A 17,075-nucleotide genomic window follows, 5' to 3' on the forward strand; every position below is an offset into this window, starting at 1 on the left:
GGCTGGATTATTTCAGGAGCCTACAAGGAGAAAGGATTGTCCCAGGGGATCGGGCTTGTATGGCAGAGGGACAACCAAGGTAGAGCATTCTCAAGCAAATAGTTAGGTATGCCTCTTCTGTGCTCAGTTAATACCCTATGCCCCCTCTACCATTAATTATGTTGCTTCATAATTATCTGCTTATGTGTCAGTCTCTCTTCTTTATACTGTCTGAAATTTGAGTTCTGTGTCTGATTCACAACTGTATCTTTGATATTTAGCACCTAAACAATGGCTAACACCTAACGAGGCATTCAGTAAATGTTTGATTGATTGACTAATTCAAAACATATTTAGCAAGAGACTATTAGATACCAGGCACTGTACTATACAGGCTGCCCATACACTGGTAAACGTATCAGGGGTGGTACCTCTCCTCATAAAGCTTACAGACCAGTGGAAAACATGTTAAATCAATGAATTATTACAAACTGTCTTGTGTACTGAGAAGGAAAGAGAATGCAAGGATAGAGAAAAACAAAAGAGAGGAGACCTATTTTTGATAAGGTGGTCGGGACAGTCTTTCCCAAGGAGGTATTTATGCTGAAACCTGAAGAATGAAAAGTGACCAGCTTTGTGAAGGAAAAAGAGAAGGATATCCAGGCAAAGGAAAAAACATATGCTACAGATCTGAGGTAGGAAAGAGCCTGGCACACTTCAGGATATATAAGTGACAATGTAGAATAAAACGTGACAGTGTACCTTTAGGCCAACCTCATAGAGACAAACTAAAAATTACAAAAGAGCTACAGTGTAGTCCTGAAAACCTCAGCCCAAAACCTACTTTGTCTTTATGCTCTTTTTCTTCTGCTCTTATAAAAGAGCCAAGAGGAAATGTCTCTTTATCTCTTTATATATCCTAACAACACCGGTTGCCTGAAGGCTCTGTTGTTAAAATAACATAAAATCACAAGACAGAAATTACTTGGACAGTGACAAAGTCTAGTGGGAATATACCAGACTTCAGTTAAGCCATGGAGGAATCTTAGGAGGCCAGATTGCTGTAACGTTTTCTTGAAAAACTACAGATCTTAACTCAGTACATCGAAGCTCAGGCAATATAGCCTGAATAAGCTCCAGCTTACACTCTGAACAGCTAATTTCTTGGTGATCCCATCTTATGCTCTAACAGCTTACTGATGGAGATCTAGGCCTGGCCACTGGGTGGAAGAGCCTCCTGACCCCTCTCCCTCAGAATCCACTCATTTCTTCCCCTCTCCTGCCATAAAAGACAAGGGCCATCAGAAATACACCTCTTATATAAGAACATACATATAAAATAGAGTTTTTCTAATATCCTCGGTTTCAGCGAGAGCACTAATCTTGGGTCAGGATAAGTTTTATACACTATCAAATAAAACAAGAATCTGTTTTTTTGCTCAGCCTTACCACTCCCAGCTCTGTATGTGCCTACAATCCTATCTAAATTCCATTACTCATACTCTACCTGTCTTTTGCTGGAAGCCTCTCTCTGGTGCTTGGCTGGCAGATGCTGATGGTCATCCAGAAGCAAATCCTCTCGCCATCTTTCAGCTGTCCCAACAGATGGCTGCCTTCTGAAGTATAAGCTCTAAAAAAAAAACACAAAAGCAGTCACCAAAGTATGTGAGCAGTGACATAATGCTAGTAAAAATACTGTAGACTGCAGTGATAGCCCTGACCTACTCTATACAGGTCTATTACAACAGTCTGATACACTATCGCATAAAAGTAGACATTACACTCCTTGCCACTATTATGGATCTCAACTGTATCCACAAGGCAATCATAAGTTTCTTCATCTATAAAACAAGGATAATCACAGTATCTATCTCCCTAGATGACTGTGAGAATGAGAAGTGAGACAATGGATACAAAGTTCTAGAACTATTCTGGTTCTGGAAAGTGCTTACCAAATGCAAGCTGTTACTCCTGTTATTAACAGGATTAAGAAGAGAACATTACCAGAAGCAGCAGCAGCGGCAGCACTGTTGTTAGAAGTACAGGTCTGGCACGCCCAGATCAAACGCTAACTGATTTACTTTCTGCTGCTTACTTTTCACTGCACTCTGCTCTACCTGCTCTCCGGCTGAACCTGGATTCTGGATATCATGAAAAACATATTCGTGGCGCTCCGGAAGTAACTCCTTTCTCCATCTCTCATCTGTCACATTATGTAAGGCCTGCCCACAGTTTCTGTGCTAAAAGACAACGTCAACACTGAACATCAATTGCCAAAGCAGAAGCATCATGCCCAGGCAATGGTAAAAGCCTCAGTGAAGAGGCCGGAAGTAGTTTCCACAGGTCAGAATGGTATGAAACATCACAGAACTAGAGGACAGGATAGCTCTGCCCACTATTTACTGACCTTAACACTAAACCCGTAAGTAGTTACTATATTTCCCTGTTAAACTTAAGCCAAAACCTAAGCAATTTATTCTCTGCTACTTATTCCTCACTATACTCTGCTCTACTTATTCCCCAGAGAGGCAAGATCTTAAACACTGGGTGAAACATACTGATGGCACTCCAGAAGGAATTCTTCTTTCAATCTCCCATTTCTCATAAGATGAGGGTTGCTTGATATACTTGTTCTAAAGGAATAACAAAACACAAAACTGTCTAAGCAGAAATGATTAGTGACAACTTATGACATCAGTGACAACTCCAAATAATGATATTAGGCGAGGATAACATAACAGAGCTGGTGTGCAGGTTGCCTGCATGTGTTAATACAAAATTCCCAAATAGAAATCAAAGTAGGAACGAAAATGTATAATGAATCCCAAGATACCTATCCCCTCCCCACCAACTTCAATAATTAGTAATATTTTTTTCTATCTGTCTCTTTTCCCACTTTTTTTCCCAGACTATTTTAAAGCAAATCCCAGATTATTCTGGTCCTTTTTTTTTTTTTTTTTTTTTTTTTTTGGCATGGGGTAACATTTTATTCAATAATATGCTTGGAAGAAATATTTTTATAATGTTGCTAGCATTCTCCCAAGGTACAGCCAGGAAACAAGCTTGTGTCATTTCTACAAGTACACCTACTAGATGTCCCCAGTAACTCCAAGCACAAACACTAGCTGGCAGTGGTAAAGTTCAGAGAATTCTGGGCGGGAAATGGCTTGTTTTAATCCTTCCTCATTACTGGTATGCAAACTGATAGAACAGAATGATTGGTTTTGATGTACTGCTTCAGCTGGCCAAGAGGAGAAGGTCTTCAGTATTTATAAAGCTAAATGCAGAAAGTCAAATGTGCTCCAGGATGTGTTTATGCAGAATGATCTACTGTTAACCAATCAATATTATACAAACCCTGTCTTTTGGTCAACGCAAATGACAGATATGCTTTCTCACCTGGAGAGACTTTAGGTCTGACATATTTTGAAACAACTGACAATGTTGGGCTCTTTGCCTCACTCTAGAAGCTTTAATTCTATGTAGCCTACCTCTGAACTAGCTTGATAAGCTTCAACCCAAATCTTAAGTCATTTCATCTCTGTTACTCTTTTAGGAAGGGAAGTCTTCCCCCTGTGTTCTGCTCTACCTGTTCTCTAGGGGAAGCTCGGTCCCAGGTTTTAGGTTCAACATACTGAGGATACTCCAGAGGCAATTCATCGCTCATTCTCTCTGCTCTCATAAAAGATGGCAGTTGCTTGACAAACATGTTCTAAAGGAATAAAGATAAAAAAGCAAACTGTCTGACCAGGGCAACAAGCTAATCATAGTAACGTAGATTTCAATGAGAACTCCAGGGAAATGGTACCGGGTGAGGATGATCTGATACATCTTAACTTGAACAAGGACATAATACTTTTATTTTATGCCTTCTTTTTTTTTTAAGGATGTAACAGTTTTAGCTCAACTCTGTAGACCTGAATTTTTAATCTTAAACCATGGACAGAGTGGTCTGACAAACTCCCCATATGTTAAGTAATTTAGGATCTGCCACATCTTCCTACACTGTTCATGTAGGGACAGCGTGTTTGTGGTTATACTGTGTGGGCTTCAGCAGAAGTTGTAGCATAATCTTAGTAAATTAAAATAGTTTGATTCTACAATAAGAATGTGAATGTGATTTATCAACCTTCTAAATGACAGAACTGATTTGACTGATACAGCTCATCAGACCAGTGTCTTCTGCACCTGTTTCTATACTTCACGTTACCAATTTTTGAGAATATATAAAATCTGGTTACTTTATCTCCTATTTATCTCCTTTTTATTCTGCTCTACCTGATCTCTGATGAAGGTCTGGTCCTGGAGCTTAGGAGGCAGATACTGATAACCTGCCAGAGAACAGTCTTCTCTTCCTTTTTCACTTGACACATCAGAATATGACTCCTTGAAGCGTACTTTCTAAAAGAAAACAAAAACACTAATTACAAGTTGTCCAGTAGAAATAATATGATAGTAGTAATACTACAGGCTTTACTGAGGGCCTTACAGGAATTTTTCTAACTCAAGATAATGTGAAATATGGAAAGCCATACTTTTTGTCATTTGCAAAGTCTAGCTGAGAACAACCTTTGCAAGTTCCAAACTAAAACCCTGAACAATTCAGTTCCTGTTGGTCTCTCTCCTTTTTTCTGTTCTACCTTGTCCCTGGTGGAAGTCTGATCTTGATGGCTGGGTGGAAGATCCTGATGGACATCCAGAGGAAACGCCTCTCTCCCTCTTGGGCCTATCAAAATTGATGCTGGCTGCTTCAAACCTGTTTCCTAAAGAAAGAACACAAAATACCGATTGTTCAGTTAAGAAAGACAGGTTAACCAATACTTTAGGCTGCAGTGAGAATTCTGGCATTAACTGAAGTCAGAATATAATTGAACATGATATGAAAAAGAAGAAAACACTATATTCTATTCCACATACGCCCAATTATAGCCCTATGTAATTTGCTTCCTGTTGGTCCCTTTCTTCTTATTTTTGGCCTAACTGATCTCTGCTGGAGGGCTGAACTTGGAAAGTGAGTAGTAAAAGATACTGTTGCACACTTGTGGGCCACTCCCTTTTCCATCTTTCAGCTGTCAAAGCAGATAACGGCTGCTAGAAATATTTTTCCTAATAAAGATTTAAAAAAAAAAAGTAAATTGTCAATTAAGTGGTAATGTGCTGCTGATAATACTTTAACATTTAATGAGAACCCCAAACTTCTGAGGAATTTATGAGGAAACGATTTTGTCCAACTATGATTCTCCAAATCAGCTGCAATTTAGTCCCCACAAATCCCACTCCAAAATTTAAGAAGATATTTCTTCTTATTATATCTCCTTTCCACTCTGTGTTACCTGCTCTCTGGGTAGAAAATGCTGATGCTGGTCTTTTAGTAGAAAATCCTGGTCCTGAAATTTAGATTGACTATTCTGGTCTTCGGGGAGCACATGATGGTCTTTGGGTGGAAAATGCTGGTCCTGACATTCGGGTAGAATATTCTGGTCTTTCGGTAGAAAATCCTGGTCTTTAAGTAGAAAGTCCTGGTCCTGACATCTGGGTAGAATATTCTGGTCTTTGGGAAGAACACACTGTTCTTTGGGTAGCAAATCCTGGACTTCAGACACAATACTCTCATCTTCTAGTTCAATATTCTGGGCTTCTGGCATAATACCCTGAGTTTTTATCTTAACAGCCTGGGCTTTAGGCTCAATGGGCTGTGCTTTGGGCTCAACAGCTTGGCTTTCCAGCTCAATAGCTGGGATACTGAGCTTTGGCTCAACACTCTTGGCTTCTGGTTCAACACTCTCAGCTTCTAGCTCAACACTCTGGACTCTTGTCAAATCACCCTCAGCTTCCAGCAGATCACCTTGGCCTTCTGGAAGATAATCCTGGGCTTCTGGAAGAATATTCTGAAGGCCCTGAAGATCTAATTGCTTTTGTTCTTCCTCTTTCATCACGGCAAATAATGGATTTTTGAACTGTACTTTCTAAAAGTGAACATAAACATCAAACATAGAATGCCAGGTAGTAGCAATACTCTAGGTTTTCCACAAGATTCCTAAAATAATCTCAAAAAGATACGGTAGTTAGGGGCTCCTGGGTAGCTCAGTGGGTTAAGCGTCTGCCTTCAGCTCAGGTCATGATCCCAGGGTCCTGAAATTGAGAGCCCTGTGTCAGACTCCCTCCTTAGTGGGGAGCCTGCCTTTCCCTCTCCATCTGCCCCTCCCCCTGCTCATGCTTTCTCTTTCAGTCTTGTGCTCTCTCTCTCTTTCTCACTCTCTTCCAAATAAATAAATAAAATCTTAGAAAAAAAGACAAAGGGGCGCCTGGGTGGCTCAGTGGGTTAAGCGTCTGCCTTCGGCTCAGGGCATGATCCCAGGGTCCTGGAATTGAGCCCTGTGTCAGGCTCACTGCCACTGGGGAGCCTACGTCTCCCTCTCCCTCTGCCTGCTGCTCCCCCTGCTTGTGCTTGCTCATGCTTTCTTTCTCTCGCTCTCTTTCAAATAAATAAAATCTTTAAAACAATAAAAATAAATAAAAATTTAAAAAGATACTGTAGTCAAACAAATTACTAGAATAAAACAGGAAATTTTCATCTTTGCTCAACTTAACAGAACCTAAACCTATATGCCCAAACTAGTACAATACGGCAACCCAAATCACACTTAGTTTAACTTCTATTATACGATCACCTTTCACTCTGCTTTACCTGAGCTCTGCTGAAAGGTTTGTCCCTGTCTTCAGAAAGGAGAGAATGCTGGTCTTCCCAAAACAAATTTTCTGTCTCCTTATCTGTCGTAATAGATGAAGATTCCTCAGAGTCAGGTTCCTACAAAACAACACAATCAACAATGAAAAAAAGTATCTATTACAGGTAGAAATAATGTGATTACAATAAAATCCTGGGATTCAGCACACTATTAATATAATTTGGTAGGTCAATATAATCAAATATTATAAAAACAGGACATTACAAAAGAAGCATAAGACTATATAATGAAAACTATAAAACACTGTTGAAAGAAATTTAAAAAGATCTAAATAAATGGAAAGACATCCCATGTTCATGGATCTCAGAAGATAATATTAAGACATCAATAAACTCTCAGTCAACTGGTTTTCAACAAGAGTGGCAAGAAAATTCAATGGAAAAAGAACAGTTTTCCACAAATGGTACTGGGACAAGTGGATATCTACATGGAAAAGAATTAAGTTAAAACACTTCCTCACCACATATAAAAATTTACTCAAAATAGGTTTGGCTTAAATGTAAGAACTAAAATTATAAAATTTTTAGGACACATAGCAGAAATTATTGATGACTTTAGATTAAGCAATGATTTACTAGATACTACATCAAAAGCACAAGCAACACAAGAAAAAACAGATAAATTAAACAACACCAGAATTAAAAATTTTATATAAATGATAGCATTAAGAAGTGAAATGACAACCCACAGAATGGGAAAAAATATTTGCAAATCATGTGTATAAGGGACATGTATCCAGAATATATAAAGAACACTTATAACTCAATAATAAAAAAAACAAATACCCCGATTAAAAAATGGACACATCTGAATAGACATTATCTCCATAAGAGACATATAAATGGGTGAATAAGCACGTGAAAAGATACTCAAGATCATAAGTCATCAGGAAAACACAAATCGAAAGTACAGTGAGATATCACCTCACATCAGTAGGATGGTTATAATAAAAAAGGTGGGCAATAATAAGTATTGGTGAGGATGTGGGGAATTGGAACCCACATATATTGCTGATGGAAAACAGCTTGGCAGTTCCTCAAAATATTAAACATAGAGTTAGCCTAGGATCCCAAAATTCCATTACTAAAGAAATGAATGTCCACACAACACGTTTATAAGTGTTTGTCGCAGTGATTCACAAAAGCCTAGAAGTCCATCAACTGATGAATACAAATACCAAATGTGATATAGCCATAAAAGGAATATTATTTGGGAATAAAAAGGAATGAAGTACTGATACATTCTACAACATAATGAAAACATGCAAAGTGAAAGAAGCCAGTCACAAAAGACCGTATATTATATGATTCCATTTAGATGAAATGTCCAGAATAAGCAAATCTATACAGACAGCAAGTAGGTTGGTGGTTGCTTAGGACTGGGGGTAGGGAAAGGAGGGAATGGGAAGTGACAGCTAATGGGAATAGGATTTTTTTTTTAGGGGTGAAGAAAGTGTTCTAAATTAGATTATGTTGACAATTGTACAAACTGGTGAATATACTAAAAACCACTGAAATCTATACTTTATTTTTTCAGTGTTCCAAGATTCAGTGTTTATGCACCACACCCAGTGCTCCATGCAATACAAAACGTATACTTTTTTTTTTTTTAAGATTTATTTATTTGACAGAGAGAGACACAGCAAGAGAGGGAACACAAGCAGGGGGAGTGGGAGAGGGAGAAGCAGGCTTCCCGCCAAGCAGGGAGCCCGTTATGGGGCTCAATCCCAGGACGCCGGGATCATGACCCGAGCCGAAGGCAGAGGCTTAACCCACTGAGCCACCCAGGTGCCCCCAAAACGTATACTTTAAATGGGTAAACTGTGTGCTATATAAATTATATCCCAATGGAACTGTTAGGGAAAAAAATACTGGACATTAGAATCTTAACCCTTAAACCCAGACTTAATTAGCTGTGGACAGCTCTAACAAGTCATTTTTTCCCCTTTTGTAAAAAATTTTTTATTTTCTTAAAGATTTTATTTATTTATTTGACAGAGAGAGACACAGCGAGAGAGAGAACACAAGCAGGGGGAGTGGGAGAGGGAGAAGCAGGCTTCCTGCCAAGCAGGGACCCAGAAGTAGGGATGCAGGGCTCAATCCCAGGACCCTGGGATCATGACCTGAGCCGAAGGCAGATGCTTAACAATGCAGCCACCCAGGCACCCCTCCCTTTATTCTTTACATTGCCCTCCCTGATTTTCTATAAATTTCTGGTCATGCAAAGTAGTTAAAAGACCAAAGACCTTGACAGACCTGAAAGGTCAACTGTCTTCTTGTTCCTGTATTTATCTTGAGGGATGATGGTTTCCTACAAAGCGCTTTCTGAAAAAAAAAAATACAAATATAGATGGTCTAGAGAAAGCAACATGCTCATGATACTAAGTTGAGTTTTTGTGAAAGATCTGGAATGATCTTAACAGATGAGGGTGGTTTAATATAGAATAAAGAAAAACAAGTGGTTGAGTTCTACTTCAGATTTACAAACAAATCACTCACACACAAACATGGAGTGAAATAGGCTGCTAGAATGTATTAACTTTATAAATGACAATTTGTTCCTATCCCAGCCAGGATCAATTTTAAGAGGCTTATGATTTTGTCTTGGTGACCTGACAGTGTGCAAGCAAATATATCTTCTATTCGTATCTCTAAATCTGGAATAACAATAACAACCAGACAGATTCTAAGGTCAGTAAAAATAAGTCTAACAAGGAAATGAAACCAGAGTTCAACTGGGTTATAGATTATGTCCTTTCTGACTGGCAGATTTCCACTTCACACAACTGGAGGGGGAAGGGTAGAAAACTGTTCAGATCTGAGGGAAAGACCACATATTTGATATAAGAAATACAAAAAATTACACTAATTTCTTTTATCATTCTCATTTCTATGGAATAGGTATTTCCAATGTCTTAGTTGAAAAATACACATGCATTCTTTGGAAGCAGCAGTCAGTCTGAATTCATCATCACCATCATCATAATGAATTAGATTTAAATGGCATCTTTGATGTATAAAACTGGTTTATACAGGATGTTATCTCAGACTTAATCCTTTTCCCTTCTACTGAATGATTTCAGTCAAACCTGTAAACAGTACTTTTTCTAGAAAAACATCAACTGAAAGGTTTGAACATGTTTCACACAATATAAAATATGAGTCTCTAGGATCTGATAACTCTTTTATTCTGGTTTACTAGAATGTGTCCAATCACTTCATTCTAACAGTACTCTGGAGTCAGTCGAATGTCACAAACTGGAGTTGCCAAATCCATAGGTATGAAAATTGTCCAAAATACCAGCCACGAAGAAGAATTTAGGTACAAGAGAATATTTTGAGAGTCATAACATGGCAATGCTAGAAAAAGGTAACCATACTGAATGTATCTGGGACAAAATGCCATATACGACACACACACCCATGCCCACTTGTTTCTTATATTTAACTATGTCTTAATTACCACTGAAGGGGGAGACACTGTAAGTTAGTATCCTACAAACTGCAAACATAAAAGACACAAACGTTTTTGGTGGTTGTGTTGAAATACTTAAGGAAAAGAATACGAAAAATATAATATATATATAATCTAGGAAGCAAAACTAAGAACTAAGTAAAGGACAGAGGTGATCATGACCAAAAAAAGAGCAAAAAAGATGAAATGGTCCATTTTCCTAGGTGCTGCCTATCAAAATTTGAAATTAATGCCAAAATGAGTAAACACAGGGAAATACATGAGTTTGTTTTTAGCATCCAAATCTGTGAACAGTGAAATAAATAGGCACAGAACAATGTCATTTTACAAGTATCACCTTAAGTATCCTTTTAAGTCTAGCTCCACATTTAGGTTCCAATTATTCACTCTAACCTTGTATTCTGAATTAGAAGAGTTTCTTTTTTTAAAAAAATAGTATTTTTTTCTTGAGTATAAAGTAAAATATGTGCACTCTGGAAAGTTTTTAAAATAGAGAAAGCCGAGAGAAAAAAAATAAAAATCACCTGTAATAATGCTAACCAGAAATAATCAGTATTAACCTCTTGGTCCATTTCTTTCCAGGCTTTTGTCTCTGCACACAGCATTCCCTCCCAATCTCTTTATTTTGCTTTATTTTTTTATACACTTATCATTTGAAATTATATTCTACATTTATTTGCTTGTTTATTATTTGCTTCCCTACAAGCACAGAAGCTCCCTGGGGGATCTTTATCTATCTTTTCTCTACTCCAAGTCCTGCTTCTAGAACAATGCCTGGCAACTATAATCATTCCATAAATGTTGGCTGAATAAAGTTTTTTTAATTGATAATATATTGTATATAATCTTATATCCTATTTTTTTCACTTAACTTTGTATCACAATTTCCCTTGCCTTCATATCATGAAAGCATGATCATTTTTAGAATAGCCATATGTGGATACACCATAATTTTTTAACCATTCCCTACTATTGGATATTTCAGGTTATTTCCAATTACTTTTCCAGCTTTAAATAATGTTAAGATATAAATAAATATTTATCTGTACTTTTAAAAATAATTTATTAGAAATTAATTTACCTCTTGTGGGGGAGAGGTTTTCCTTCTACTGTCTGGAAACACTGACGCATTTTTTTTATTCACAGTCTTAAAGGATGCCAGCCGGTGACGGGCCTGTTTCATGGTTTGACTAAGCTGCCAGGAGAAGAGCAAAAAGAGCAAACAAAAACAGGCTAAAGTTTTAATACCGAATTCACTAAGTGTTCCAACAGGAAAAAAGGCCCCTATTATTAAAAAATGCCAGACCTAAGACAAGAGGATTACCTGCAAAGGAGACTTTGGTCTGCTGATAGTATTTTAACATGATTTTCATTATTCTAAAATACTACATTTCATAACTTGATTTAAGTGCTGTTATTCAAATTGTTTTTTACCAACATATGCTTTGTGCTAATAAGAATGTAAACAAAAATATCAGAACCTGAGAGTTTGAATTAATAAACCTAGAAATGATTGAGCAGATATATTCCTTACCCTCCATTCACCTTCTCAATAAGAAGTTATTTCTTCAATTAGTCCTTGCATGCCTAATCACTTTTATCACTCCTTGCTAGAAGACTCCATTCCTAGTCCCTCTAAAATTCTGTTTTCCTATTTATAAGAATTCCTTCTTCATCCCTAACATTTGAAGACTATAGCTATTTAGTTTTTTCTCAAATCCCCCTTCTTCCAGGAAGCCTTTCTATTAACTCAGAATACAAACTCAAACATCTCAACCCATTTGTTTCAAGTACTTGAAATAATAGCCGATAATAAGTATTAATATAAAATACGCTGACTTTGTGATCATTCCTTCTATCTACCTAGTAATTTCATTAAGCATCTATTTTGATTCCTTTTTCAGAGAACCAAAACTATTTTATTTTTCACAAATCTGCACAGAATGTTCCCTTAAAGAAAATACAGAAATAAACAAAGTACCATTTTTTAGGCATGTGGAAAAAAAGTATATTCCTATACTACTCAGTAAAATTATGGCAAAACCAGGACCAGTTCTAACTCATCCAGTAAAAGTTTAATGATATCAATTCTCCCTTGAAGGCAAATCATGACCACAATTTCCAAATATAAATAACAAACACCTTGATTTTTACTAATAGTGAGGTAGAGATAAAAACATTCTCACGGGGCACCTGGGTGGCTCAGTGGGTTAAGGCCTCTGCCTTCGGCTCAGGTCGTGATCCCAGGGTTCTGGGATCGAGCCCCATGTCGGGCTCTCTGCTCAGCAGGGAGCCTGCTTCTCCCTCTCTCTCTCTGCCTGCCTCTCTTCCTACTTGTGATCTCTGCCTGTCAAAATAATTAAATAAAAATTAAAAAAAAAATTCTCACTACCAGCACAGTTTCCTTACAGTATATCACCTCTGTTCTGCCCTTGTTTTTAAAGATCTACACCTCCAGGGTGCCTGGGTGGCTCAGTGGGTTAAGCCTCGCCTGCAGCTCAGGTCATGGTCTCAGGGTCCTGGGATCGAGTCCCACATCAGGCTCTCTACTGAGCGGGGAGCCTGCATTGCCCCCCCCACCCCTGCCAGATGCCCTGCCTACTTGTAATCTCTCTCTGTCAAATAAATAAATAAAACCTTTAAAGGTCTACACCTCCAGCCACAGAAATCAGCTTGAAACATTATTCTTTATTCTGCTAAGAGGAAGACATCTAAATTTGGTTAGCAGAGCGGCTAAAGGAGTCAAGATAGAGATAATCATATTGCAAAAAGAGGTCCATGTGCAGCTGAGGTTATGAAAAATACAGAGCCACACATATGCCTGTTTTTACTCATTACCAGGTATGGTAAATGTTATTGCCCTGCACAATGTGACTGAGGATTCAAAATACCTATTGTAACAGATACGAAATAAGGATATATAATGTTCATCTCCCATCAACTCCAAACCTCTATTAGAGTCACAAATTGATTTTAGTCCCTTAAGCAGGATATTTCAACTGGTCTAGCAGTTGGAATATACATTATAGTCTTTCCATTTCTCTGTTATTACCATAACCCTTCATCAAGCCTCAACCTGAAGGCCCTTTCAAGGACCAGCTATGAGGACAGTAACAGGCTGAATAATGGACACCCAAAGACACCAGGTCCTAATCCCTGAAACCTGTAAATGTTACTCTATAAGGAAAAAGGGTCTTTGCAGTTATCATTAAGTTAAGGATCTTGAGATGAGGAGATAATCTTGGGCTATCCACAGGGGCCCTAAATGCCATCCCAACTGTCCTTATGAGAAAGAGGTAGAAGAAGATCTGGCCTACAGAAGAAGAGAAGGTGATGTAAAGATGGAAGCAGGGATTGGTATGATGCAGCCACAAGAAAAGGACCACAAGAAAAGGTGCAGCAGACACCAAAAACTGGAAGAGTCAAGGAAAAAATTTTATCCTAGAATCTGTGGCAGAGGCCCTGCTGACACCTTGATTCTGGCTCAGTGAAACTGATTTTGGACTTCCGGCCTCCAGAACTTCGAGAGAAGAAATTTGTCATTCCAAGCCAGTAAGTTTGAGGTAATCTGTTACAGCAGCCACAGGAAACTTTTACAAGGACCAAAGTGAATGTTAATACGCATTAAACAAAAACACAGAAAATAGGGAGATGTTACAAATCACATAATTATTAAGTGGGCATCCCAAGCTATAGGCTTGCCAGTAACGTAGATCTTCCTCAAGAAGGCAGGCTGGGCCAGTGAAGATTCCTTATCTTACATAATGAACTAGGAAGTACAAAAAGTCAGAGACAGAAATGAACCTAAAGGTCCAAAGCTGGAGAAAAGAGGCTAAAGGAGCCTAAGTATGACAAAGTTTCACAGCTGTGATAAGAATACGAGTTAGTAGAAAATTAAGCAAATAAGGGAGAAGCATATGTATAAAGACAGGGCAACCAACTCTGCCACTTTGCCTGGAACTGTCCAGGTTTAGCACTGAAGGTCTCATGTCCTCAGACAATGAGGAAAGGTGGGTCACCCTATGAGGATGACCAAATCGATCAAATTAGTGATTATATATTAGTGGGAAGATCAAAGATCCTATGCTGTGTGATCAATGGAACCACCTGAGATCTAGAAAAACTGTCTGGCCACACATTTCTTAAGGGAGTTTAGATTTGTGTGAGTTTCTGATCTGTCTTTATTATCCCATGCATATTCTTAAAATAAAACAAATTTTTGCAGCCAAAGCGCCAAACTTAAACATTAGTTTTTCAATGACAGATTACAGAAAACTTATCAGGTTATTTCACATTGTTTAATTCTTTCTTAATCACAAAAATGAACTATTATTTCCAGGTTGAAAAATCTGGAAAACCTGCAATATAAAGAGAGAATAAAAGTGAAAAATAAGATAAGAGATTCGGTGAGAAATAAAAAGCTGAGGTATACCATGCTAAAAAATAGTGATAAGCTTAATTATGCATAAATAAAAAGTTATTTCATGGTGAAAAAGAAACAATGACCAGTTGTTCTTCAATTCCCCACCAAAATGAAGCTATCGAGGGACACAAAAGAAACTCAATCCCTAGAAATAAATATCAGTCTTAACAAAAAGCACGGGGCTTGGCTAGCTCTATTTTATGGGAACACTTGAAATTTCTTCTGGTTTAATGATTATAGTTCCTAACTTTAGGTACCTAATCTTGTTTGTTTTTTTAAGATTTATTTATTTGAGAGAGAGACTGTGAGAGAGAGCATGAGACCGGGAGAAGGTCAGAGGGAGAAGCAGACTCCCTGTGGAGCTGAGAGCCGGATGTGGGACTCGATTCCAGGACTCCGGGATCATGACCTGAGCCGAAGGCAGTCGCTCAACCAACTGAGCCACCCAGGTACCCTAGGTACCTAATCTTAATCTGTCTTAGAACAGGTAGGTAGTACCAAGTATTACAAAAGTGGAGGATGGGGCGTGGGTGCAGAATAAGAGAGGTCTTAGCAAAATCACATTTGGGGTATAGTGATATGTTCAGTTTTGAGGGTCATATTTGAAAAGAACACTGAAAAACTAAATAATATTCAGAAGAAATTGACCAAGATTATAATGACAGAAAACATTAGGAATTTAAGAATGAAAAAAGAAAAATAATAATTATAATCAAATACTTTAAGTTTCTTAGAGATGACCATTCTCTATTACTTGAGAATACAAAACTAGACCCAATGGGTAAAAATTATAGGGAGAAGAATTTGCCTCAATACATTGAAAAAATACTTATAATTTCAAGACTTTTAAAAATGAAATAGTCTAAAAAGTAGTCAGTTGCTAAGCAGTGACAGTGTTCCAGCAGAAACTAGGCATTCATATATGAGACATTATAAAAAGAATTCCTTATAAAAAGAAAGGTTAGGGGTGCCTGGGTGGCTCAGTGGGTTAAGGCCTCTGCCTTCGGCTCAGGTCATGATCCCAGGGTCCTGGGATCGAGCCCCGCATCGGGCTCTCTGCTCAGTGGGGAGCCTGCTTCCTCCTCTCTCTCTGCCTGCCTCTCTGCCTACATGTGATCTCTGTCTGTCAAATAAATAAATAAAATCTTTAAAAAAAAAAAAAAGGTTAGACTAGATAATGTCATTTCCAACATTTAATTAAAAACGTAAATAAATCAAACATATTAGAAACTTCAAACATACAGAGAAGTAGATGGAAGCTATATTACAAAAAAACAATTTTAACATTATCAATTCCTGGCTAATGTTGTTTTATCTATAACGGCCTGCTTCATCTCACCCTTACCTTATTTTTGAAGTATACCCCAGATATCAAGTCACGTCATCCTTAAGTATTTCAATATGTCAGATGAACATGTAAAACCCTCCAACTGCAGGATTCTATGTTTCTATCACTCCAAGACACAAGAAAATTTAAAAGTCCACTGACACTCAGAAAGTGAATTACATTTACCATTTACTCAACCACTTTTAGATAAACCAAGGGAGTTAGTGCTTGAACAATGTCTCACTGTCTAGTTCTTAGTGACACCTAGTGGATAAAAACTGCAACAGAAACAGTAAAATTAAAAAGCATCTATTGTCATGATGTTGTAGAGGCAAAAGTTTGTAGGCTTAAAGTATTTTAGGTCAGGGGCACCTGGGTGGCTCAGTGGGTTAAGCCTCTGCCTTCGGCTCAGGTCATGATCTCAGGGTCCTGGGATTGAGCCCCGAAGCAGGCTCTCCATAAGCAAGGAGCCTGCTTCCTCCTCTTTCTCTCTCTGCCTGCCTCTCTGCCTACTTGTGATTTCTCTCTGTCAAATAAATAAATACAATATTAAAAATATATAAATAAAGGCATTATCCTATTTAAAAAAAAAGTAGTTTAGGTCACTGAACATTCTTCAGTAGTTCAACTTCTAAGAAAAAACAACAGGGTATAAAAACTTTTTTAAAGTTTTGTAACATTTCAGGCTTTTCATAACCTGATTTCCTCCTACCTATCTAGCCTCATTTTCTGTTATTCTCCTCTTGTAAATTATCAATTAGGATGGTTCCATCACTTATTCCCAAATATACCAAGCTCATACATATTCTAGACTTTTCATTGTTCCTCCTATCTCAGAATTCTCTTGAATTTACCAATTCAATTCACCTTATCAATTCAAAATACACATACAGCTCAATTCCACCTCTACCAGGAATTCTCCCACAAATATCTCTTTGAATTTTAAAATTTTGAATTCCCGTAGCATAATTTTTCATTAAATACAGCAAATGTCTATATTATTATCTAATAGATTGGGGTCTGTTAGCTTTATATCTCTGCTTGGAAATATAACCCACGAAGGGTCCTATTTCACATTTCATTGGTATCTCTACAATGTTTAACAAACACAGTATATTCGAGT

General features: G+C 37.7%; 1 protein-coding gene across 2 annotated transcripts in view; it reads right to left on the reverse strand.

Annotated features, from left to right (window-relative positions):
- Positions 1–17,075, reverse strand: part of CCDC15 (coiled-coil domain containing 15) — a 78,582-nt gene that overhangs the window by 53,183 nt on the left and 8,324 nt on the right. Inside the window, exons 5-13 of one of the 2 annotated variants that reach the window (XM_080815845.1) lie at positions 11,284–11,397; positions 8,984–9,052; positions 6,668–6,787; positions 5,313–5,945; positions 4,620–4,742; positions 4,258–4,380; positions 3,569–3,691; positions 2,538–2,612; positions 1,487–1,609 (exon numbers count right to left, since the gene is read on the reverse strand). In XM_080815845.1, the coding sequence (XP_080671971.1) occupies positions 1,487–1,609; positions 2,538–2,612; positions 3,569–3,691; positions 4,258–4,380; positions 4,620–4,742; positions 5,313–5,945; positions 6,668–6,787; positions 8,984–9,052; positions 11,284–11,397 (1,503 nt within the window). The remainder of the gene's footprint in view (positions 1–1,486; positions 1,610–2,537; positions 2,613–3,568; positions 3,692–4,257; positions 4,381–4,619; positions 4,743–5,312; positions 5,946–6,667; positions 6,788–8,983; positions 9,053–11,283; positions 11,398–17,075) is intronic. The other variant, XM_080815846.1, reaches the window with a different exon arrangement.

This window comes from Martes martes, assembly GCF_963455335.1.
Source record: "Martes martes genome assembly, chromosome: 10".
NCBI lineage: Eukaryota > Metazoa > Chordata > Mammalia > Carnivora > Mustelidae > Martes > Martes martes.